This window comes from Ammodytes marinus (genome assembly GCF_949987685.1).
Source record: "Ammodytes marinus genome assembly, chromosome: 14".
In the NCBI taxonomy this organism is placed as follows: domain Eukaryota; kingdom Metazoa; phylum Chordata; class Actinopteri; order Uranoscopiformes; family Ammodytidae; genus Ammodytes; species Ammodytes marinus.
In genome coordinates this window covers 29,430,935-29,456,850 of record NC_137218.1, presented here as the reverse complement: position 1 = coordinate 29,456,850, position 25,916 = coordinate 29,430,935, and the positions used below count along the sequence as shown (strand labels likewise).

Sequence of the window (25,916 nt, the reverse complement as noted above, 5' to 3'; positions counted from 1 at the left end):
GGCCCAGTCATTTGTCTGGGCCATGGTCTGGGCAGGCCTGAGTGGGTTCCGGGCGAATCCCCTGGAGCAAAAAGAAAAAAATGGCAAAAGTTTTCAGAGAATATCACATACTTCATACCAGTAGATGGCGGTAATGGATTTATAAGGTTTTGCCAACTGCCAAAAAACAATACAGAAGAAGAAGAAGGCGGACTACACTTCCCATATGACTTAGAAGTCGGAGCTTGCGCAATATGTTTTCCACGGCCCTGGCTGCTGCTGGGCTGCTGTAGTGTCTGTTTGGTGTTGTTGTTGTCGTCACGCTCAGGGAGCAAAATTAAGAATTGACGAAGTTGATATAACCTCGAGCCTGTTGCATGAGGTAAGCAAGCTATACATCTGCTGTGTCTCCGACTTTACACGCTTGTTGCGGTGTTGTCTTGACGAAAACACAACAGTCAAATTAGTTGTTGAGTGTTAACAGTTAGCTAGCAGCACAGAGGGTTAAGCTAGCACATCATTAAACAAAACAACGCATGCCAATGATTATGAGACCGGTTTGATACTGCTGAGCATGCTAGCTCAACAGTAAGGGTATGTAGGCTACATATCGAGACGGACCGTACGCTATCTATCTGGAGCGAACACACTGAGTCCGCCTGCTAACGTTAACTTCTACAAACAAGTGTCTCCATGAGACAAGGGCCAACATTTCACTTTGTCACGGGAGTAGTGTAACTGACACTCATCTTGTGGCGTTTCTGTTGTGTAACATAACCATGCAGACAAAGTCACAATGGTAGTATTTATTAAGCAGAGATTAACGTTAGCTAATAACAGACCCCCTCCCTTTATTTAACACTATTCATCAAGTTAGTTAGCCTACTGTTCTCATCTGTGCGGCGGTGTCCCGTCCAGAAGGTGTGTTTTTTGTATTGCTTGTTCTTAAAACTATTTTTAAAAGCACTAGATGTATTAGTTTATCTTAAAGGTCTACTTCACCGGCTTGAATATGAAGGTGTATTGAATTCTGAGATCCTATGTAGTATAAATGTGCGAAAACATTTTAAATCGGTTCATCCTAGCCTGAGAAAAGGCAGAAAGAGTGTTTTTTTAACCCTATACTTCTCTTTCTCGTGACATCACAGAAAGAGAAATATAAGGTTAAAAAAAACTTACTTTGTAAATATTACTGATGTCCTTTACTGTGACATCACAGTAATATTTACAAAGTACGTTCTTTTTTAACCCTATATTTCTCTTTCTGTGATGCCACGAGAAAGAGAAATATAGGGTTAAAAAACACTCTTTCTGCCTTTTCTCAGGCTAGGATGAACCGATTTCAATTTTGTTTGCACATTTATACTACATAGGATCTCAGAATTCAATACACCTTCATATTCAAACCGGTGAAGTAGGCCTTTAAGTTTAATTGTACTGACACTAGTATTGGATACATTTATCATGGGTGGTGAAATGAAGTAGACAAATTCGATCTTATAAAACTGATTGACTCCAGAATAGAGGAGCAGCTGTTTCTCCCGGCATGTCTTGTTCTGTTGGTAACCAGTGTGTGTGTGCGCGTGTGGTGTTGGGCTGTCCTAGGTTAGTCGGTGAGCCCCTCCCTGCCATGAGAGCTGACCCCCGGCTCACCAGCCCCCCCACCTTCCGCAGTTGATGGATCTGCAGCCGCTCCAGAGATGACAGACAGCGTCAGGGCCTTCGTCCGCAATGTTGCCACGGTCAGCACACACACACGATATGCAGTTACATTGTTAAATATAGTGATGACGATACTAAATAAACAAATACTTAAGTATACAGTGTTAATGTATTTCTGCTCCGAGTTCACTGCCAACATAAATCCCAGACAGTAAGTAGCCTAAGCCAATTAACCATTATTCTCTTTGCAACAACATGGTTTTATTGTATATTATTGATTGATTGCTCAAGCAAAACATCTTCATGCCCATCTTCACAACATTTTCTGGTCGGCGATATACAGTGCCCTCCAAAAGTATTGGAACAGTGAGGCCAATTCCTTTATTTTTGCTGTAGACTGGGAACATTTGGGTTTGACACCAAAATCTGAATATGAAACAATAGATCAACATTTCAGCTTTCATTTCCATGTATTTACATTTGGATCTGATACACAACTGTGAAGATAGCATTATTTGTAAAGGAACACCACATTTTTAGGTGAGCAAAAGTATTGGAACAGATAGACTAAAAATGAATTAAAGTTAATCAGACTTAATATTTTGTTGCAAATCCTTCTCTTGCAATGCCTGCATCAAGCCTGTAACCCAGGGGTGTCAAACTCATTTTGGTTCGAGGGCCACATACAGCCTCTCTGATCTCAAGAGGGCCGGACCAGTAAAATAATGGCAAAATAACGTACATAGGCCTATGTCAACTCCAAATCCCTAGCTTTGTTTTTCAGTAATATGCTTTATCACTCAGCAGTGTTTCCCCCACGTTCATTCAGCAGCGGCGCAGCACCGATAATTGCGCAGGTCTTAGCAAGACGGCTCCTTCTCAAACGAGGCGATTGATTCTAGCAGCGAGTAGAGAGAGAGAGAGAGAGAGAGAGAGAGAGAGAGAGTAAATGATTGAGGCACACACACAATATAATATTCATACAGATGTATATATCGTTCATATTGTATATTGTTTTATTTTGACACATTGTGTATTGTCTGAATATTTGTTTGAATTATTTGATGTTTGCTTTGGCAATATTGCTTTTTAAAAAACTGTCATGCCAATTAGAGAGAGAGAGAGAGAGAGAGAGAGAGAGAGAGAGAGATTTCCAAAACACTTTATTTACACAAATTTAGTTTTTACAATTCAACAGTTCAAACAAAGTGCTAATGTATTAAAATCCCAGTATGATTAAAAAATATTCATCTAGTAAAAACTTGTGCAAAAACCAACTCTTCATCAACAACTGAACAGACAACATCATTAAAACACCAGCGCTGTTTAAAAGCGTCTAAGTCTCCAATGTGTTTATAGAATCTAAAATCTAGCCAGAGTCTTGCTCTAATGTTGACCAGCCACACTGCCTTTGCCTCCTGCCCTTCTCTGTTCTCCACTCTGTTCTTTCTGCTTATATATATGGCCATCTTCGCCTCACCTGAGAGGAAGTTAAGGAGCTGACATTTTTCTTTTTTTTCTTTTTTGTAAGCAGCTCCCATGATAAAAACCCTCTCAGTAAAAACCACATCAAAAAAACTAGAAACCAACGTTCTCTTATTTCATCATAACATTGCGCCTTGATCTTGCCTCTTGCTTTTATATCCGTCGCATCCCCGTTTGTTTTCATATGGAGGCTTCGTCGATGTGACGTCACTTCTCGTGCGCACTGGATTGTGGGTCAGAATCGCCCAAATAGGATGCACTTTTCAACACTAACAATCTTGGCCGCATGAAGTATGTCATCCGGGTACTTCTAACCATCCTAAATCTGGCCACAAGAATCGGGACATCCTAATCTTCTTTCTACATACTATATAGTAGAAAGTATGTGATTCGGAACACAACCTGAGTCCCAATAGTATGCCTACTGCATCCTAACTAGATTATTTTTATCGTCGGATGTAGTATGTAGAATAGAAAAAAGAAAGTAAAAATCGAGTATGCGATTCGGAACGCAACCAAAGTTTTAAATAAGCCACTGAAAAGCTACTCCCAACACATTCACAACAACCTATTTAATTTATCCTAAATTGTACCAATATGTATACTTATTTATTTAATAGGCTATGTTTAATGTTTTAAAGTTTGGTTTTAATTAACAGAAGGACATTATAATAATAATTCTGAATCAGCAAAAAATTGCAATTGGCAGGTCAGATTCTTTTTTCTAAATTGCAATCAGTGCACCCCTATTCATTTTTCTACAATTATTACTGCACACACTAGGATATCATATTAATTGTGAATCTCAAATGAGACCAGGATGACATGCTCAAAGGTAATTAGAGCAAAATGCAAGGGTTAAGGTTATGCAAGTTTTCAATCATAGCCTACTTTGTGTGCTACCAAATTTATTTTTGTGCTACTGAATTTTTTTGCTTGCTAGCACCAGTGCTACCACCTAAAAAAATAAGCGTACAGCCCTGACAAGTCATTGCTAAACAGAAAGATTATGAGTGGTCTCTCTTTGTCTTGGTACTCTAGGGGATCAAGGACTCCATATTGGGGATTGGAACAATCTCCAAGCTGGATGCCCGCATCCAGCAGAAAAGGGAGGAGCAGCGGAGGAGAAGAGCCAGCGGAGCCTTGGCTCAGAGACGGGCACAGAGTGAGGAGCGCAAACCGGACAAGTAGGCCACACACACACACTATCAACTATTCATCTTACTTTAAGCCAGAGTGCAGTCAGATGTGCTCCTGCATCATGCTTATATGTTCCCGTTTTTTTTAGCAGCTCCTCTTGACATGATCCTCCCAGGTAGAGCTTCCTGGGCACCTCCCATGCTGTGCACCATTTCACACATTCTCCACCAACTAAATGACTACATTTATCTTTAGAAAGAGTTTATCCTAAAAATCCTATCAAAAGAGGAGTTTACACAGCCTGGGACTAGGTGCTGTCAACAAGATCCCCTGGTTCTTTGAACAGGCAAACAATACTTATACAATGGAATGTTTCTATGTCTGTGGCCTGTTTCAGGAAGTGAGTTGTGCGGGTATGTTCGCTCAGTTTGTTTGTTGTCACTTTACGCTGCAGCTGAAGAAAGTGTGGCACATCACGTCCCTGAAGCAAAATCACTCCATCGGGGTGTTTTTATCATTTCCTGATGGTTTTACGTTTGATCGATCATTCATCTGATCAGTATTCTTAGCCCTTCTGTCGTTCATATAGGCAGCCACCTTACACACGGTGACCATGCTCTACATTCACAATTAATTATTTCTGTTGCACTTAGTTTTCTAACATCTGTGACGTAGAGCAGATTTATGTCAGGCTGTGTGATGTTCCCAAAGTAACAGGAAAGCCTTGTTAAATAGCTTAATATGAATATAGAAATGATGTAGTAACTGTGATCACTTGCTGAGGAACAGTCTCTTCGATACTGTCCCCTAATGTGTCTTACACTCCCAATTTAAAAGTAGTGACAGTCTGTTTGCTGCACATGGTTTAAGAACCGCCTGCCTAAATATTTTATATATATAGAAATATATAGAAAAAAGTAGTTGTAGTTATATATGCCTACAGCTACTTTTTTCTTAAATATTGCTTCTGATTCGGAAGTGTAATAATTATCTTGAGAAAAAATGTTTGGCCTGTTTTTTTCTGAATTGCAGAGGTGATATTAGATCAGAGTTCTGAGTCAACCCATAAGTACCCAGATCCATTTCTCCTTAAACGAAAATTATGGGGGTTATAAATTATAACACAAACCAAGTGGACCACATAGAACACATTGCTGATGTTTGTTTTTTTAATCCTAAATTTAATCCTTCCTTTTTTAATTTTTTAACCCTACTAGAAGAATGTGTTGTCATTCATTTTTGTTTATATTTGTTCAAACGTACTTTGAATTGAACAAAAGAAAATATATTAATTCAAAATAATTGAAACAGCTAAATTAATTGATCAGCTTATTACCATTTTTGTTAGTGTGACAAATATAGGACATCAGGATTTCCATGACTATTTTAAGGCTAAAGGCCTGATGTGACGTATATGTCACAGCAATATTTTCCTAACTTGTTCTATATACATTTGTTCATAAAATATGGTCAGACTAGGTTACATGTAATACAGGACACACTATTAAAGCATTTGAATTGTTGAATGGGTTTAAACTCCCCTTTAGTAACAAAAAACAAGCTTTTTAAAATGAGCTTATTCCTTCACTTGTTGTGTACCTGTCACATAACCACCACACCAGGATGTTGAGTATGTCACTTTGGGACTTAAAGCTGGGGTATGTGATTTCTGATTCCACTGGCTGCGCGTGCGGTGTCCAACGGTTTTGCTCCGTGCGCCCACGTCCGTCAATACCCACTGGCTCCGTTTTCAAAGCAGGCACGGCCAGCACCGCTGAACAGCTGGAGTCGTGAGACCGAGGAGTTCCCGCGGTAATAAAAGTGACGGGCGATCGTTCTAGATAATATGATTCTCCTATATGGTATTTACACAACAACAAACGCAAGGAAGGTTATTGTTCCCATCTGAACGAGTAAAAGAACAGTGGACATGCTTGTATGTGTCTCTGTTTTGAGATTGTTACCTGCAGTGAACACACCAAGTGTCTTATTTTGAAAATTAAGCGGAGGTTTTATTGTTTTGTCGGCGCCTGTGTTCCTGTCTATCTCGATGTGTTCTGTGCTAAATTGATGCGGTGAGCTCAGGCATCCGGCAGAAATAGAAGCAGTGTGTATTTCACCGGACAGCTGGAGCAGCAGCGGAGCAGAGAGACGGTGCAGCGGACTTGGTGGAAACTCACCCACTGACTAAAGTAAAAAATGACAGCTCCGCTATCGTGCTGGAGCGGAGAAGGACCGGAGAGGCAGCCGGTGGAATTCGGCCTTAAGTCTGCGTTCCAGTTGTACTGGGAAGTTGGATTTATGGTGCCAGTGATAATTAAACTAAATTATAAAATAAAGCTATCTCCTCCTTCCTATATCCGTCTATCTTTATCCCTCCACTGCACACTCAGTCACTACTATCCATGCTAAAAGGAAGCAGGATTAGAACCTCATTTAGCACATTATTTTTAAATATGTTATATTATTTTTTTACCCCCCCCCCATCTAATTTTGACGATTTTTAGAAAAATGTGTTGGTTTGTAATCGCTAAGGGAGCGAAAATAAATTTTATTTCATGTTTCTATGTGCTACACATGCTTAGATGGTAAGGTTTTGGTATACTTGACAAATCAGGCCCGGTTCTAGACAGTCAGATTAGGGTGGGCCTGTAGAAATTTTAGGTGGGCACACTGGGCAGAGAGACCGAAGATGCGAGCGCGCGCATACATTTTTTGCCCTTGTAAGATCTCTGCATCTGATTTTTGTGTAGAACACAATATGCAAATAAACTGAGTGTTGCTGTGTGGGAGATTTGATTCTTGCATGTTTTTTTTCTCCAAAATGTTTATGAATAACATGTAATATACATTATATACAATATAATTTTTTTTTAATCGCAGTATTAACTGTAGGCAGCCTGAGCTGATTGAAGAGAAAGCTTTGGGACTGGGCAACCTGGATGGTGGTAGTCCAGAGCTATATACTATACACATAGATATATAGTATTTCCACTATTGGCTCCAATGTCCAGCTGGGTGAAAATAGTAGCCAGCCGAGGTCACAACTCTGCTAGGGGGATCCGGGGGTATGCCCCCCCGGGAGATTTTTTTTTACCTTTTTAAAGTGAAATGCATGAATCTGGTGCACTTTGAGAGGAAAATTAAGAGGCTAAATCTGAGGAATTTTGTGTGAACAAATAATTTGGAGACACTGGGTCGGATGAATTAGAAGCTATTGAAGAAAGACACATGGATTTTCCATAGAAATATAAATTTGAAATAATATAAAAATATTATGCAGGGTCCTCTGGGATGGGCTTGGTGCTCTTTTTCTTTTACGGGACATATTTTTCTGTAATTTAATGAATTCATTTAAATGCAGTGAGAGGAACGAAGCAGAAGAACACTTTTTTAAATTAAATTAATAATTTACATTTACATAATATGATGTTGATATCAAACACACAAACTAAAAAAATAAATTGGGGGGGCCCCCCTGGCAGTCGGGACCCTAAGCAACCGCTCATTTCGCTTATGCCTCGGGCCGGCTCTGCTGACCAGTGACCACTTTAAGCGGGTGGGTAACTTGGAGGCAGGCTGTCTTGCCCACCCAATATACAATTAGAAGCAATGCATGGTAATGGTATATTCTTTAGTATTAATTAATTGTCTGAATTTTATTTGACATTTTCTTGGACAGCGAATGAACAGGTCCGTCCGATAGTGGGTCTGGACTTCCACCTAAAAAAAAAAAAAAAAATTTTTTTTGATTGGGTGGGCACAGCCCAAATTTGGGTGGGCACGGCCCACCCTGGCCCCTGGCTACCGCAGGCCCTGTGTGGGGGCGCCTTTAGCTCAGTTGGTAAGGCGTCCCTCTCCCGGGCCGGGCCCAGCAGCAGACCCGGGTTCGATTCCCACCCGCGGTCCTTCTCTGCATGTCACTCCCCTCTCTGCCCCATTTCACCTCTGTCTCTCTGCACTATCAATAAAGCATAAAAATGCCCAAAAAATATCTTAAAAAATAAAAGACTTGACAATTCGTACTATTTTTTCAGAAAACCCTCAGGCATTAAGGACATGCTAGATTGCCATAGTCATCAATGGGTTAACACAGCTGTTTGTTTGACTCTGTTTAAGCAAGAACAAGTTCAATCCAACTGTAGCAGGTACAGGTGGTTCAGATTAATTCAGCTATTAGAAATTAATCTGATGATTAATAATACTTTAATAATTTATTAAAGTTCAAAAGGGTCACCAGCATTCATTCAAGAATGGAAAAGTAATAGCAAATTGTCTCGTTTAATCAAAGGATTTATTCTCAAATGTTGATTAGCTTAATGTTCAGTTAAACAAATCAACATTAGCAAATCCTAGTCTCAATGATCATTTCCATAAAATAATGTAATCAAGTAATTACTATTATAAATTTGGTAATATGATCTTAACACTGAAGGCTACAGAATCTTTCACTTGTTGATTGTTGACACTCCAATAATATCCACACAAATAAATCACAAACACTTCTGGTTACAATATAAGAACATTTATTTTAACCACAATGAAACTTAAGGTAACATCCGTTTTATACACGCATAAAGCAAATACACTTAATCAAAGAAAAACGTCTAGAACATTGTTGTTTATACAGCCATGTACCAATATGGGTGTGTGTGTGGGAGTGAGTGAGTGAGGGAGTGTGTGGGTACGTCTGAGTGAGTGTGTGTGTGTGGGTGTGGTGTGTGGGTGAAACGAAGTAAGAAAAGGAACGGGGGAGTTCTCACGTGACTTAGGACTCGAGAGGCACAAAATGGCGACCGAAATAGGCTAGGTTATTAAGACCACAAAATGGCGTCCCTGGATGGCTAGGCTAGTCAAGGCTATTCTACTTCCACCCGATGGGGGAAGTGACTACCACGGGTACTCAAAAGGGCGTCTACCTTTTAGAAGGGATTTGAGGCGGGGAATTTCGAAAAGCCACTAGCTCTTTAAAAGGGATTCTACCAAAGATCTTAACACCAATTCTATCTGATAAAGACTACCATAAGGGTTATCTAACGTGTGTGTACGTGCGTGCAGGAGAGGAAGAGGAGGAAAGACCACGCTTGAGCGCGGGGAGGGGGAAAAAGAAAGGTGTGAGGTTTTTGAAACATACAGCAGACTTAAAACCACACTGCAGCGTTGAATGAAAATGATCAAACTTTCCCGCTCTGGCTCTCCGTGGGGGAGGACAAACGGAGATAGATCACACAGCTTGTTCAAAATGGCAAACACAAATTTGAAAATAAACAGTATTGTTCACACTTTAAAAAGTAATAATAACTAAACATCTGCCCAGGTAATTATATGCCAAAATCTCACTTGGGGGAAACCTAGTTTCCGCTGCTCGTCGTTGTGGCGGGCAGCCAATCCTTTCCGGACTGACGGGGCTCGCAAGACGGCGATCCAATCCAGGCTCCGAGCCTTTGGCGGTCGGGGAGCTGGTCTCTGCGGTCTTCCGATCGCAGGAGAGAGGCAAAAAGGGCACTGCTGATTCTGTGCGGAAGATGGCGGTCGGGAACAAATCGACCGGCTTCCGGTCCGCGGTCCAAGAGGCTAAGTTTCTAGGTAAACCGCCTGTTTCCTAGTCCTTCTGGTCGTTCCAACGGAACAGCTTCAACTCACTTCGTCGTTTTGGATATCGCCGCGGCCGCAGGCGATAACTTTAGTAAAACACGTGGTGGTTGGTTCAGGGATCGAAGGAGGCCCTGTAGGTCTGTACAGACTTGTTGTTTCTATATGTGGGTCAGCTAACACCGAGCACGAGAAAGAAAGAGGAAGCCGCGGGGCATCCTTTTTAAAGGTCCCGGTTTTCCACCGGGGTGGAGTTTCCGGCTAGCGTTTGGATATGCCCACCTGAAGAGGTAAAGGTGTACTGCAGTGTTTTGGCCGCACGGTGGCGGCACAGAGCTGTCCATAGGTTTGACCCCCTACACAACTGACCCTTAACATTCAACACTGATGGACATTGTCGTTCTTTATCTTCTCTTTCAGTGATCCCAAAGTAGCCAGCAGGATTGTCCAGTGCTGTGCCTGGAATGGAGGAGTGTTCTGGGTAAGATGTGAAGCCTCATCACTCACACACTATGGTATTGGGGTTTCCGTGGTAATAAGGCTTCTGTATGGCTGTGCTTATCCACCTGTTAATACAAACTGGTCTTATAATACTTTTAATGCTGTCTGCACTTCCTAAAAGAAGTATTACAATGTCTTGAATGTAATTTATATAAATACACAATCTCAAAAAGCTTTAAAAAAAATTCTATTTCCTTTTTTTTGTATTGTAGATTGTATAAGGTTGTAGAGAGGCACGAGTTGAACATTAACCTTCTTCACTGCATTGTCTCTGTGCAGCTCAGTCTCTTCCTCTTCTACCGGGTGTTTATCCCCCTGCTGCAGACTCTCACAGCTAAAATCATCGGTATGTATTGCTGTATGCAAGTATGGCTGCTAGTGAATGATGTTCTCAGCTCTGTTAGGCTGTCAGTCACCCAACTGTGTTCCCTGCAGGTGACCCCTCCCTCCATGGCAGTGTGTGGGCCTGGCTAGAGTTCATCCTCACCTCCGTCTTCAGTGCTCTCTGGGTCCTCCCTCTCTTTGTCCTCAGCAAGATAGTCAACGCCATCTGGTTCCAGGTCAGACTCTCCACACATACACTGTGTTCCAAATTATTATGCAAATTGGAATTAAGTGTCATAAACATTTAATTTTTTGTATTTAATGGATACTCATGGATGGTATTGTGTCTCAGGGCGCTTTGGATCATTGAAATCAATCTCAGACACCTGTGATAATCAGTTTGCTAAGTAAGCCCAATCAAACGAAATCTACTAACAAGGACGTTCCACATTATTAAGCAGGCCACAGGTTTCAAGCAATATGGGAAAGAAAAAGGATCTCTCTGCTGCCTAAAAGCGTCAAATAGTGCAATACCTTGGACAAGGTATGAAAACATTAAATATTTCACGAAAACTTAAGTGTGATCATCGTACTGTGAAGAGATTTGTGGCTGATTCATAGCACAGACGGGTTCGTTCGGATAAAGGTAGTATGAGGAAGGTTTCTGCCAGACAAATTCATCAGAATAGGAGAGCAGCTGCTAAAATGCCATCACAAAGCAGCAGACAGGTATTTGAAGCTTCTGGTACCTCAAGGTGTAGGATCCAGAAGTTTGCAGTTGTGCATACACCTATTATTCGGCCACCCCTAATCAATGATCACAAGCTGAAAGAGTTGCAGTGGGCTCAAGAATACATGAAGACTCATCTTCAAACAGTCTTGTTTACTGATGAGTGCCGTGCAACCCTGGATGGTCGGATGGATGGAGTAGTGGATGGTTGGTGAATGGCCACAATGTCCCAACAAGGCTGCGATGTCAGACAGTAGGTGGTGGAGTCATGTTTTGGGCCGGAATCATGGGGAGAGAGCTGGTAGGCCCCTTTAGGGTCCCTGACGGTGTGAAAATGACCTCGGCAAAGTATGTTGAGTTTCTGACTCACCACTTTCTTCCGTGGTACAAAAAGAAGAACAGTGCCTTCCGTAGTAAAATCTTCATGCATGACAATGCACCATCTCATGCTGCAAATAATACCTCTGTGTCATTGGCTGCTTTGGGCATAAAAGGAGAGAAATCATGGTGTGACCCCCATCTTCCCCTGACCTCAACCTTATTGAGAACCTTTGGAGGATCCCCAAGCAAAAGATCTATGAGGTTGGGAGGCAGTTCACATCAAAACAGCAGCTATGGGAGGCTATTCTGGCATCCTGCAAAGATATTCAAGCAGAAACTCTCCAAAAACTCTCAAGTTCAATGGATGCAAGAATTGCGAAGGTGATATCAAATAAGGGGTCCTATGTTAACATGTAACTTGGCCTGTTAAGATGTTTTTGATTGAAATAGCTTTTGATTTCACTAAATACACTCAACAAAAATATAAACGCAACACTTTTGTTTTTGCTCCCATTTTTCATGAGATGGACTTAAAGATCTAAAATTAATTCCAGATACACAATATTACCATTTCTCTCAAACATTGTTCACAAATATGTCTAAATGTGTGATAGTGAGCACTTCTGCTTTGCTGAGATAATCCATCCCACCTCACAGGTGTGCCACATCAAGATGCTGATCTGACATCATGATTAGTGCACAGGTGTGCCTTAGACTGTCCACAATAAAAGGCCACCCTGAAATGTGCAGTTTTGTCTCACAGCAAAATGCCATTTCTCTCAAACATTGTTCACAAATATGTCTAAATGTGTGATAGTGAGCACTTCTGCTTTGCTGAGATAATCCATCCCACCTCACAGGTGTGCCACATCAAGATGCTGATCTGACATCATGATTAGTGCACAGGTGTGCCTTAGACTGTCCACAATAAAAGGCCACCCTGAAATGTGCAGTTTTGTCTCACAGCAAAATGCCACAGATGCCACAAGCATTGAGGGAGCGTGCAATTGGCATGCTGACAGCAGGAATGTCAACCAGATCTGTTGCACGTGCATTGAATGTTCATTTCTCCACCATAAGCCGTCTCCAAAGGCGTTTCAGAGAATATGGCAGTACATCCAACCGGCCTCACAACCGCAGACCATGTGTAACCACACCAGCCCAGGACCTCCACATCCAGCAGGTTCACCTCCAAGATCGTCTGAGACCAGCCACTGAGACAGCTGCTGAAACAATTGGTTTGCATAACCAAACAATTTCTGCACAAACTGTCAGAAACCGTCTCAGGGAAGCTCAACTGCATGCTCGTCGTCCTCATCGGGGTCTTGACCTGACTCCAGCTCGTCGGCGTAACAGACTTGAGTGGGCAAATGCTCACATTCGATGGCGTCTGGCACGTTGGAGAGGTGTTCTCTTCACGGATGAATCTCGGTTTACATTGTTCAGGGCAGATGGCAGACAGCGTGTGTGGCGTCGTGTGGGTGAGCGCTTTGCTGATGTCAATGTTGTGGATCGAGTGGCCCGTGGTGGTGGGGTTATGGTATGGGCAGGCATCTGTTATGGACGAAGAACTAGGGATGGGACGATCCACTTTTTTTAGTTCCGATTCCGATACCTAGGGTTTGGATATCTACCGATACTGACCGATACGATATCATAATTGTTATACATTTTTTTGTTGGTGGTGATTTTATGTATTAGGCTAGGAAGGCTTAAGCAATTCTAATTTAAAAGAGCAATACATATACACAAATGCAAAAAGGTTTATCTTAAAGGCAGAATTATAGAGTCACACAAAACAAATCCTTCTCAATGATCACTTCTGCCCCACTAGAATATGTGGTGGTCTGTTTGTCTAAACAGTCTTCCTCTCTCTGGCTGTATTTTACATAGTAGAATTTGTCACAAGCCTCTCCACTTCCTTGACTTTGATTAGCTTTGGTTAGCTCACTGGCTAACAAACTGATATGTACTGTATGTCAAAATAGAAAGTGATGTCCTCTCTCCCTCCACCGAACGTCGGCGCATGTTCGCTCTTACATAGTAAAAAAAAAAAAAAAAAAAAAAAAATCGGATTTTAATATCGGAGCTGTCAGTCCGATATCCGATACGCAGATTTCGGCCATATCGGACCCGATACTGATACTGGATCGGATCGGCCCCATCCCTACGAAGAACACAGGTGCATTTTATTGATGGCATTTTGAATGCACAGAGATACCGTGATGAGATCCTGAGGCCCATTGTTGTGCCATACATCCATGAACATCACCTCACGTTTCAGCAAGATAATGCACGGCCCCATGTTGCAAGGATCTGTACACAATTCTTGGAAGCTGAAAATGTCCCAGTTCTTGCATGGCCAGCATACTCACCGGACATGTCACCCATTGAGCATGTTTGGGATGTGCTTGACCGGCGTCATGGACGTCGATTTGGCTAAACAAGTGGGGGGGACAAACAGGCATTCTGGAGTGCATTTTCAAAAGTGGGGGGGACAATTGATGATAATGATATTATATAGTACTGTTTATGCCTAGACTGCTTTGTTTTGGCAACTGGTGGTCACACCAGATACTGACTGGTTCTGAGTCCCCAGAAAAATTATTATTGGGAGGTTTGTTCAATAAAATTCGAATTATACTCTAACGGTTGATGACTTGAAAATTATACTGACTGTGATTTGCATCGACTATTTAGGAAAATCTTGGCAAATCTAATTTGCCTTATAATTTGGAACGCTGTGTGTGTCTGACATGCCATATTTACAAAGTGTGTACCCTATTCAACACTCTTAAATGTTTCATACTGGTTCTTCGTATGTAAAACAAAGAAAATACAAAAACACACCAACAAAGGGGAAATATCCAGCAGATACCGATACATTTTGATTGAGCAGTGAGTTGAACCAAAGTCACCAATCAACTGGACTCCTGTCACTTCAGCTGCTTCACAGTAAAAGCCTTCCAGCTGCTACAGATCTGATGAAAATCAGGTCTGAACCATGAAGATCACTATTCCACTACTCTGAAGGGTCTGTTGGCCCACAGCACCATACACAGAGGGGGAATTAGCCGGACATTCTGACTTGTTGCCTGAAGCAAAACTATTTGGGATTCTTACAAGTGCTTCTATCAATCAATGAGAATAATTTTATTACACAGGAACAGCAATTTGTTTTATAGTTTTATCTTGTGCCATCACAAAGCCAAATACAAGATTGTTCCAAATCCTTATATTTGTAATGTTTTATTTAGCTTTGTTGCAGTTAGGGATGCACCTAGCGACTCATTTCCCCAACCAGTTGCCCAAGAAGTTCTCATTCAGAATAGTCTATAAGCAAAAAAACATTGAGAAAACCAAGCCCAATGTTGAACGTTTCAGAAGCCCTTCAGCCTTAACATTCTTCTAGACAATTACCAAGCCGTTAATGTAGCGATCCAAGTCTGTCTAGTGAGGCAGCAGGCGTTTAAACTGTTAACTCACTGGTCCTGTGCGTTCCTAGTTGCAGTGGCATATCAAAGTGTTGTTCTCTGTTGCAGGATATAGCTGACCTAGCTTTTGAAGTGTCTGGATGTAAGGCCCAGCCCTTTCCCAGCGTCAGTAAGATCATCGCAGACATGCTCTTCAACCTGCTGCTCCAGGCGCTCTTCCTCATCCAGGTACATGTCACACTGAGGCGCTGGCTCACATATGGAAGATGGCCTTTTGTCCCGGTTCTCAAGAATCACTTATATATATATATATATATATATTAGGGGTGTAACGGTACACTAAAGTCACGGTTCGGTACGTACCTCGGTTTTGAAGTCACGGTACGGTACAGTACGGTACGGTTCATAGTTAAGAGAGAATGAACAGCTTTAGCTGTCAGTAACTAGCTGACAGTATGTAACATACAAATAAAATGCATAACAAATATAAACATACTGCTGCAATTCTCCAATAAATAAAATACTTATTAAATACTAGTGTAGGTTCAGTATAAACTAAAATTGCAATGAAAAAATATACAGTAGGCTATTAATGGGTCTTTTTGGCTTTAAAAAAAGAAAATATTGATGCAGCTCTCTTAACCCATTGACGACTATGGCAATCTAGGATGCATGTCCTTAATGCCTGAGGGTTTTCTGAAAAAATAGTATGAATTGTCAAGTCTACCAAAACCTTAATATCTAAGCCTGCGTAGCACAATAAAATACATTTAAAAGTTAAGGTTCACAGGTTTTATTTAAACATGCTCCCTTAGCGCTTACAGACCAACACATTTTTCTAAAAATCGTCAAAATTAGATGGGGGAGAAAATAAATAAATAAATAATATAAAATATTTAAAAATAATGTGCTAAATGAGGTTATATAATCCTACTTCCTTTTAGCATGGATAGTAGTGACTGAGTGTGCAGTGGAGGGACAGATATAGGAAGGAGAAGATCACTTTATTTTATCATTTAGTTCAGTTATCACTGGCACCATAAATCCGACTTCCCAGTACAACTGGAACGCAGACTGACTCCTGCTGTCGGGAGCCGATCAGCTGGTCCAAACGGCTGTATACCACGGAGATGAAAACGAAACTGAAACTTAACTATCGCCTGGCTGGGCTGAATTTGAGTTGGAGCAGCAAAATATAGCCTAAATTCATAAATATTGTTAATAAATAGATGCAATGTGTTGTGTGATTTTCGTCAGTAGCCTATAGTAGACCTAGATTCTGTGCCCCGAACGCCACTAACTGTTCTGTAATACACTATCGCCCCGTATTTTTTTTTTATTATTTATTTATTTTGGTGCCTTCTAAAATGCATGTTCGACGTGTTGCCGCATAGGCGATCGCAGTGAAACAACCGACATTGTTCCAAACGTCTATCACTGTTTTCATAATTCACCTGGAATCTTAAATTATCTCTCAAACGGGATTTGAATAACAGGGGGGCGCCTGCAAGCTCCGGTTTCCTATTGACTTTCGTCATGCAGTTCGCTCTCTGTTCGATAGCACTGTATAACATCTTTATTTGCACTAGGGGTGTGAACGGTTACAAAAAATTGTAAACGGTTACACGACCCCTTTTTTTTCGTGTACACGGTTAACCGTGACGTCATTGTCCTCGTGCCCCCGCCGTCTTGTAGGCGCGCGCGCGCACACACACACATACGCGTTCGTTCGCCTGTAAACACACAATTGACATGAACTACGCTCGTTTACACACCTCTTATAATAGGTCCATGGTACACACACACACACACACACACACACACACACGTTCGCCGTCATAATCGCGCTTCATTCATTTCCTGATTAATATAGCCTATCGCTTTCTACATGTCCACGTTAAATGCATGTTGAACAGGTGTTATAAAGTTCGGGCTACTTACGAGCGTAGTTCACGTCATCCGGGTAACTTTAATCTTTAGGTTATCTTTCATCACTCTTCCGCGGCTGTGAGTCGAGCCCCAGCACGGCGACTCCCCGTGTGTGTGTGTGCGCCGATACACACACTCACTCACACACACTCGCCGAGGGACAGACAGATTCTCGGCAGACTAGCTTTTATCCTCCCCAATTAGTTTATTAGTGATGTAAAATCAATAAACACGTGTCTCCAGAACATGTTTAAAAACTTTGAAATTTGAAAAAAAAAAAAAAACGGTTTTCGTTTATTGATTTTTCCTAAACGGTTATGATTTACTAAACGGTTACACGTGTACACGTGCAGATTAGGGGTGTGCACGTGTACACGTGTACACGTGCACACCCCTAATTTGCACTACTGATAGACTGTAAATGAGGGTTACTATAACTGCTAATAGTGACGCAAACGGAACACTAGAGTGGAGAGCTGTTTATCTCTTGCTCTGACTGCTGCGTGAGAACTCGGCCGCCTGTCAGTGCTCTGGGACGGGGGGAGTGGCCGCGGAGTCACCCGCTGCTTGTTTAGAAGTTAAGAGCGATACATGCTTTAGCGACAGCCAGGGTCTCCAAAAGTCGCCAATAACACCAGAAGAAGCGGCTAGATTGGTCGCTTATTTTGAAAAAAGAGTCGCCATAGGGGTCTGAAAAGTCGCTAAATATAGTGACAAAGTTGCTAAGTTAGCAACACTGCCTGACCCTCATGCTCACCATGGAGATAAGAGACTCTCAATCGCTGGCTGCTACTGCGCACGTGCGAGCCGAGCCGGAGGCTAAATGGTCCGGGGGGAACTCCGACGACAAGTTTTAAGTTCCACACAGCAAAACAAGCCTGTACATTCGCCATATAACGCTATGTACGCCACAAACGGACCGCGGTCCACCTCTGTAACACCAAATACGTGCCTGTACCGTCACGGTACGGTACAAATACATGTACCGTTACACCCCTAATATATATATATATATATATATATATATATATATATATATATATATATATATATATATATACAGGTCCTTCTCATATAATTAGCATATCGTGATAAAGTTGATTATTTTCCATAATATAATGATAATAATTGAACTTTCATATATTTTAGATTCATTGCACACCAACTGAAATATTTCAGGTCTTTTGTTTTTTTAATACTGATGATTTTGGCATACAGCTCATGAAAACCCCAAATTCCTATCTCAAAAAATTAGCATATCATGAAAAGGTATTCTAAACGAGCTCTTAACCTAATCATCTGAACCAACTAATTAACTCTAAACACCTGCAAAAGATTCCTGAGGCTTTTAAAAACTCCCAGCCTGGTTCATTACTCAAAACCGCAATCATGGGTAAGACTGCCGACCTGACTGCTGTCCAGAAGGCCATCATTGACACCCTCAAGCAAGAGGGTAAGACACAGAAAGAAATTTCTGAGCGAATAGGCTGTTCCCAGAGTGCTGTATCAAGGCACCTCAGTGGGAAGTCTGTGGGAAGGAAAAAGTGTGGCAGAAAACGCTGCACAACCAGAAGAGGTGACCGGACCCTGAGGAGGATTGTGGAGAAGGGCCGATTCCAGACCTTGGGGGACCTGCGGAAGCAGTGGACTGAGTCTGGAGTAGAAACATCCAGAGCCACCGTGCACAGGCGTGTGCAGGAAATGGGCTACAGGTGCCGCATTCCCCAGGTCAAGCCACTTTTGAACCAGAAACAGCGGCAGAAGCGCCTGACCTGGGCTACAGAGAAGCAGCACTGGACTGTTGCTCAGTGGTCCAAAGTACTTTTTTCGGATGAAAGCAAATTTTGCATGTCATTCGGAAATCAAGGTGCCAGAGTCTGGAGGAAGACTGGGGAGAAGGAAATGCCAAAATGCCTGAAGTCCAGTGTCAAGTACCCACAGTCAGTGATGGTCTGGGGTGCCATGTCAGCTGCTGGTGTTGGTCCACTGTGTTTTATCAAAGGCAGGGTCAATGCAGCTAGCTATCAGGAGATTTTGGAGCACTTCATGCTTCCATCTGCTGAAAAGCTTTATGGAGATGAAGATTTAATTTTTCAACAAGACCTGGCACCTGCTCACAGTGCCAAAACCACTGGTAAATGGTTTACTGACCATGGTATTACTGTGCTCAATTGGCCTGCCAACTCTCCTGACCTGAACCCCATAGAGAATCTGTGGGATATTGTGAAGAGGAAGTTGAGAGACACCAGACCCAACACTGTGGATGAGCTTAAGGCCGCTATCGAAGCATCCTGGGCCTCCATAACACCTCAGCAGTGCCACAGGCTGATTGCCTCCATGCCACGCCGCATTGAAGCAGTCATTTCTGCGAAAGGATTCCCGACCAAGTATTGAGTGCATAACTGAACATAATCATTTGAAGGTTGACTTTTTTGTATTAAAAACACTTTTCTTTTATTGGTCGGATGAAATATGCTAATTCTTTGAGATAGGGATTTTTGGTTTTTCTTTACTTTTTTTGCCAAAATCATCAATATTAAAACAATAAAAGGCTTGAACTACTTCAGTTGTGTGTAATGAATCTAAAATATATGAAAGTCTAATGTTTATCAGTACATTACAGAAAATATTGAACTTTATCACAATATGCTAATTATATGAGAAGGACCTGTATATGCATGCGCCATATTTGACAGAAATGCTGCTTATTTCAGATGGCCTTTATCAAACCCGCTCAACTGACATGCTCATGTTATATGTTCCATACGCCCGGTCTGAGCTTGGTAAAACTGCTTTTAGCCACAGTGCCCCTGACTCCTGGAACAGCCTACAACATCAATTAAAATAAATACACTCATAACTGTTAACTAATTTAAACTTATTATTTTGAATCAGTCCCACTCCACTTGTAACTGTTTTAATTGGGCTATTGTTCTGCTTCATTCAATTGATCTGAATGTTTTAATTGTTGTTGTCTCTTTGTCAGCTTGTTGTGTATTTTCATTGTGTATCTGTAATTAACTCGATGTCATTGTAAAAGAGGGTCACCCCTCAATTGATCTTTCGAGGTTAAATAAAGGAAAATGAAAAATAGTGGTGGCCAAAATGATTAGAACATTTGGCATTTCCGTTGTTTTTTGAATAGGCCATTATAATACCCATAAAATGAATACATATATATATATATATATATATATATATATATATATATATATATATATAAATATATATATATATAAAAATATATTTATAAAAAAAATATATATATATATATATATATATATAAATAAAACATATATCTTCAAAGTCCACATAATGTTCTATAAAACATAGAATATAGCCATGATAAAGAGATTTAGGTAATTTTTCTTACAAAAACAAGCCTATTTCACACAAGCATTGTAAAGTACACTTTAGACTGCCATGATGCCACCAATTCACATAAGAACCGAAAGAGGAGAAGTAAAATAAAGCCTTGTTCCACCAAAACTTTTGAACTTTGAGTTCCAGGAACTCCTCGACCATGTACCTTTAGTTCCTTGGCCACAATGGCTGTGTGTGTTTACACCGGGGTCTGAAGTCCCAGGGAGGTTAGGCATATCAGGCCGATGACATATAGAGAAGCAGTAAATGTATCTGCGCTGTACATCATTTTATAACAGGCTACATTCAATAAATGTTGATTTTCAACAGAATCAGTGAATCAGAGTCAACAGATTATTTCTCTATCTATTTTAGCAGAGACGCGATCGTCTGGTGAAAAAAAGAAAAAGAGTAGACTGGTGAGATGAATAGTGGGGCTGGTGAGGTGCCGGTGTGACTGCTCTGGTCTGTTAACACGGGCAGAGGACAGATTATTTCTCTGTTTATTTTTGCTGAGAACAGCGTCCATCTGACGGTAAAAAAAGAAGAAAAATAAAAGGCGAGACTACTGAGCTGAAGTGTTGCATCGTTGCCGAGCGCGCTGTGCGTCTGCTCCATAGACTGTACAACGGATGCTATAATCTTAACACGTTCCAGAAAAAAGAAAACAATAAAAGGCAAACACAAGCGCAGCAAATGCATTGTGTGTGACCAGGGCCATAGAACGGAGGACGTTCATATTTTTTGGGAACATCCTGTTGTGCTCTTATCAGTTCTGCAAAGGAGGGAGAAGAAGAAGCTGGAGTCTGTACAGGAGCTTGTTGAGCTGCTGTAGTGTGAATAGTTTCGTCAGGTCTGCTGAAGTTAAAGTGGGTGTAATGGTCAATGTCTTCTCAACAGGTCATAGCAAGGTTCTCTTTCAGGTGTCTATGACAGACACTATGTCCATCAGTCTAAGTCCATGATCATGTATCATGTTATGCTCTGCAGAGGCTTTGCTAAATTCAAATACTCTGAAATCATTTGATATGATTTTCCCTATGTTGGAAATTATGTGGCCTAGGAATGATTACTTCCTGTTTTACCCACTGTAATTTAGAGAGGCAGGCTTTGTGGCATTGTGCTGCTGAATATTGTAGCAGTGCCATTAAATCCTCCTCACAAACGATGCTAGCTCATCATCAGAAAAGTACTTTCTTTCATTACCTGTGTCTTAATTGTATGTGGATAAGGTAACAGGTCTAGGGGTTTTAGAAACTGATGAAGAGGGCTGCTGTTCTTGTTTTGAGGACTTATTTTACGCAGCGACTTGATCTGCATTGATCTCTAACAAATATAACAACATCTCCACTCTCAGCTAAAGCAAATGAAATGAAAATGCACACAGTACTCGGTGAATATAATTGTGATGTGTATTTTCATGGTTGTCTAGGGTATGATTGTGAGCCTCTTTCCCATCGATGCCATTGGACAGATGGTGAGCCTCCTCCACATGTCTCTGCTCTACTCCCTGTACTGCTTTGAGTATCGCTGGTTCAACCATGGTGAGATCCTCAGGTTACTACTAGTACACCCATACTAAACCCTCTGGATTGAATGGAAAACTCAAACTAAACTGTGTCTGTTTGTTAAAGGCATTGAGATGCACCAACGGCTGTCCAATATTGAGAGGAACTGGCCCTATTACTTTGGCTTTGGTTTGCCTATGGCTCTGCTGACCGCCCTGCCCTCCTCATACATCATCAGGTAAAACTTGTTATTCTTGATAATCAAGTAAAGGTTCATTGATATTGATAGAGTAGTCCAAATGTTTACAACATTAATTTAATGATGTAACCAAGATCAACAAGTTAATATATGATCTACTTTTCCAGCGTCACTGAGCTGTGGACTACAGATGTGTGGCTATTGATATTATGCCAAGCCTCTGTAACAAGTGATACATGTTGTGGTTGTGCCCTCAGTAAGAAAACACTGAGGCAAAATGTAAAGGCAATGGGATTTGGCATTTCATTCCTGACCATCATGTAACACAATGAGCTCAACTCAAATGTTTATCAAATTTCAATGTCACCTTTTGACATTCCAAAATATACAAATGCCTCTCTGAATGCTAGAAAGCAGCAGAAATGAACTAAAACATGTTTGATTCTCTGATAAGTATAACTGAGAAAACACAAGTAAAAATACAAAACACCACAAATCATGGTGGATATTCAAAGGGTGCATTTACTGAACGGAGTTTAATTTTGTTCTTTCTTCTGTACCTAGTGGCTGCTTGTTCTCCATCCTCTTCCCTCTATTCATTATCAGCGCCAATGAGGCCAAGACCCCAACAAAGCTGTAGTAAGTGTGAAATACATTTGTCTTTTTAAAATAAGTTTTTTTCAATGCATAGAGTGACTAATCATATTGTCTGTCTCCTCTTTCCTAGCCACTTCCAGCTGCGTCTCTTCTCCCTGGTTGTTCTGATCAGCAACAAGCTGTTCCATAAGACGGTGCACCTGCAGTCCTCTCTGACGGGGTCTGCCTCCTCAGACAGGCTGGCGTCCCCCCACACCTCCCCGGCCCGCCACAGACCTCTGCCCACACACTGATGGATCCACCGCCAGGAAATAGGAAAGCAGTCGTAGAGAGGCTTTTACTCGATGCAGATTGATGAAGACGATATTCGGTTTAGTTCAAAGGGTTTACATGTTTTTATCTATTCTCTGGTTCTTCATTTACAGCAACCACCAGATGCGTTTTTCGGTTTGACACAACAATTGACTGCCCCGCGCCTCCGACTCCAAACAAATTATATACTCAGCTCTTGACTTGTGTTCTTACTGAATTTTAATTTGCTTTTCTCTTTTTTCTTTTTTTTTCTTTTTTTTATAATGTGCCATTTCAGTGACTCTCCTTGAATAAATGACAGCACAAGAAATGGCTAGTTTTAAAACGTTTGGCTGAAGGATATTCATTTGCTTTTGACGGAGCTTGTTTGTGTTCAGAAACAGAGCACACTCTTGTTTTAACTACAATACACGTTTTCTTGATGTTGCAAGTCACATTCCTTCTTTACAGATGGAATGCTGTCTGGTAAATGGATATTTCACTCTGTCATATGACAGCATTGTACAGTTAAGAAGGGAGGCTTTTTATCCTGTTAAGAGCTCTGGTTTCATAAGAATATACAAATCAGTTGAAGAGCTGCTATTAAAAGGATGGATGACCTTAGAAATATAAACCAAATCACAGTGAGTGAATCACTCTTTTCATGTGTCGACTTAAGGTTTGCTTGGTGTCTCATCCCACATTAAAATCTCACTTCACTGTCTGATGAGATGCACATGTTTCAAGGTGTCACGAGTTGACACCAGCAAAGGAAAAGCTGCCCAACCATTTGTTTGGATCTGTGTGAATTTTAACAGGTGAGGATAGGTGATATGACACTGCCAAGCTGCTGCATCCATCTTTTGCTTATTGCACTTCAAACACTACATTGCTACGTTCTTTAATATAGGAAGGAGTCACATATCTTTCTATCTTAACACATAGGTTAACAGCCTGGAGGCGCTTGCTCTAGTTTTCCCCCAGAGCTGAAGCAAACAAACCTGGTCCCTTCAGATCATGGGCTGTTTATTTGTGCTGTATATAATGTTAATACATCCTGAATGTTGGCCCAGAAGCCCACCACCATGCACCCCCACTCTCTCTCTCTCATTCATCAGCTCATGGCCATGGGGAGGGACCATGATTTTGAAAACGGTGTGCAACTATTGTTAGAGGGCAATTGTGTTCGTGCAGACTGATATTTGTGAGTGAGATTTTGTAAAAGTAATACGTCTAATTTCAATAAAATTGGTCAGTATTCAATTTGTTGATCAATGAATTCAGAGTTTTGTCTTTCCCTTTCCACATACAAGATGTGCTAGTGAGGGGGGCACAGAGGGAGCTAACTCAAATACATGTTCTATATAATAAGAGAGCAGGTTTACAATATGCAGATATTGTGGTTGTGAAGTAATTGTCTTTGGTGCCAAAGATGAACAATTAAAAGTCAGCGCACAGCTTACATCTGTTATGTCAGAAACCACACACCAAGCCAGTAATCTTGGTGTTGTCATAGACTCCGACTTGAATTTCTAGAAACACATTAAATCAATTAATAAGTCAGCCTATTACCACCTTAAAAACATATCAAGAATTAAAGGGCTTATGTCTCAGCAAGATTTAGAAAAACTTGTCCATGCATTTATCTTTAGTAGACTTGACTACTGTAACAGTGTCCTTCCAAAAAAGTAAATCAGACAGCTTCAGCTAATTCAGAACGCTGCTGCTCGAGTCCTCACTAGGACCAACAATGTGGATCACGTCACCCCAGTTCTAAGGTCTTTACACTGGCTTCTTGTCACTCAAATAATTTATTTCAAAATACTGATGTTGGTTTATAAAGCCCTAAATGGTTTAGGGCCAAAATACATTACTGATCTGCTACGTTATGAGCCGTCCAGAGCCCTTAGGTCGTCTGGGACAGGTCTACTTACAGTCCTCAGAGTTAGGACTAAACAAGGAGAGGCAGCCTTTAGTTTTTATGCACCAAATATCTGGAACAAACTCCCAGAAAACTTGAGGTCTGCTGCAACTCTCAGCTCTTTTAAATCAAGTCTGAAGACTTTTCTGTTTCCATTTTAACCTGTCATTTTTATTTTATTTAAATGTTCTACTTCTTTTCATTCGCTTTTAAATGTCTTCTAATGTGTTTTATGTATTTTAATCTTGCCCCTGTAAAGCACTTTGAATGGCCTTGTGTCTGAATTGTGCTATATAAATAAACTTGCCTTGCCTTGCCTTGCCTTGTGCAATCCACAATATAGTAAGCAGCAGGGGCGTGCACAGGTAGACCCAAAGTGGTGCTTGAGCACCTGCCGTTTGCCCCCTGGACCAATCAAGTGCCCTTTTGAAGAAGAAAAAAAGGCTTTTTTACAGTGTAAATGCTGACATGACCCTCTATAAATACTCTACGATTAAAAGCATGTGATAATAATGCCACGATTCATTTATAATATAAAAAGAAAAACTATTTTTTTAATTATTTTTCTTTATTTTTTTACTGGCTCAATATAGGCCCCTGGAACAATGTTATATTAAAAAAATCTTCCTGGGGGCGTGTACGGAGATCGACAATACATTTTTGTTATTTTTTGAATAACTAGGATTTTTCTTTCTGCTTTTTGGTAATTCTGTGTCTCCAAAGTATTCCATAAAATAGAACTAAATAGCTCACATAGGCAAAATTGATTTAGCCTCAGTTTTTTTTTTTTTTTTTCTTTTTTTTTTAGTGGTTTTACAGTTTTTTAAATACGGACAAAAAAAAACAGAATAAGTAAACACATACAATACATACACAACCCCCCCCTCACATAAACAGACAAGAAAAGAAAAAAAAAAGTGAAATAAATAACTAAGACAAA

General features: G+C 40.9%; 1 protein-coding gene across 1 annotated transcript; it reads left to right on the top strand.

The window, feature by feature from the left end:
• The first annotated feature begins 235 nt into the window (after positions 1 to 235).
• ei24 (EI24 autophagy associated transmembrane protein) lies at positions 236 to 24,282 on the top strand. Its single transcript, XM_080040685.1, has 11 exons — positions 236 to 361; positions 1,585 to 1,721; positions 4,168 to 4,313; positions 10,279 to 10,339; positions 10,639 to 10,705; positions 10,795 to 10,919; positions 15,277 to 15,396; positions 21,893 to 22,004; positions 22,095 to 22,206; positions 22,732 to 22,806; positions 22,895 to 24,282. The coding sequence occupies exons 2-11, from the start codon at positions 1,680 to 1,682 to the stop codon at positions 23,055 to 23,057; spliced, it is 1,023 nt and encodes a 340-aa protein (XP_079896811.1). The 5' UTR covers positions 236 to 361; positions 1,585 to 1,679; the 3' UTR covers positions 23,058 to 24,282.
• Positions 24,283 to 25,916: the final 1,634 nt, after the last annotated feature.

Bases quoted from the DNA above. Each gene is read 5' to 3' on its own strand.
- ei24 (XM_080040685.1), top strand. From the start codon at position 1,680: ATGACAGACAGCGTCAGGGCCTTCGTCCGCAATGTTGCCACG. The intron at 4,314-10,278 runs GTAGGCCACACA...CTTCTCTTTCAG, and splicing joins GAGGAGCGCAAACCGGACAA to TGATCCCAAAGTAGCCAGCA. The intron at 15,397-21,892 runs GTACATGTCACA...ATGGTTGTCTAG, and splicing joins AGGCGCTCTTCCTCATCCAG to GGTATGATTGTGAGCCTCTT.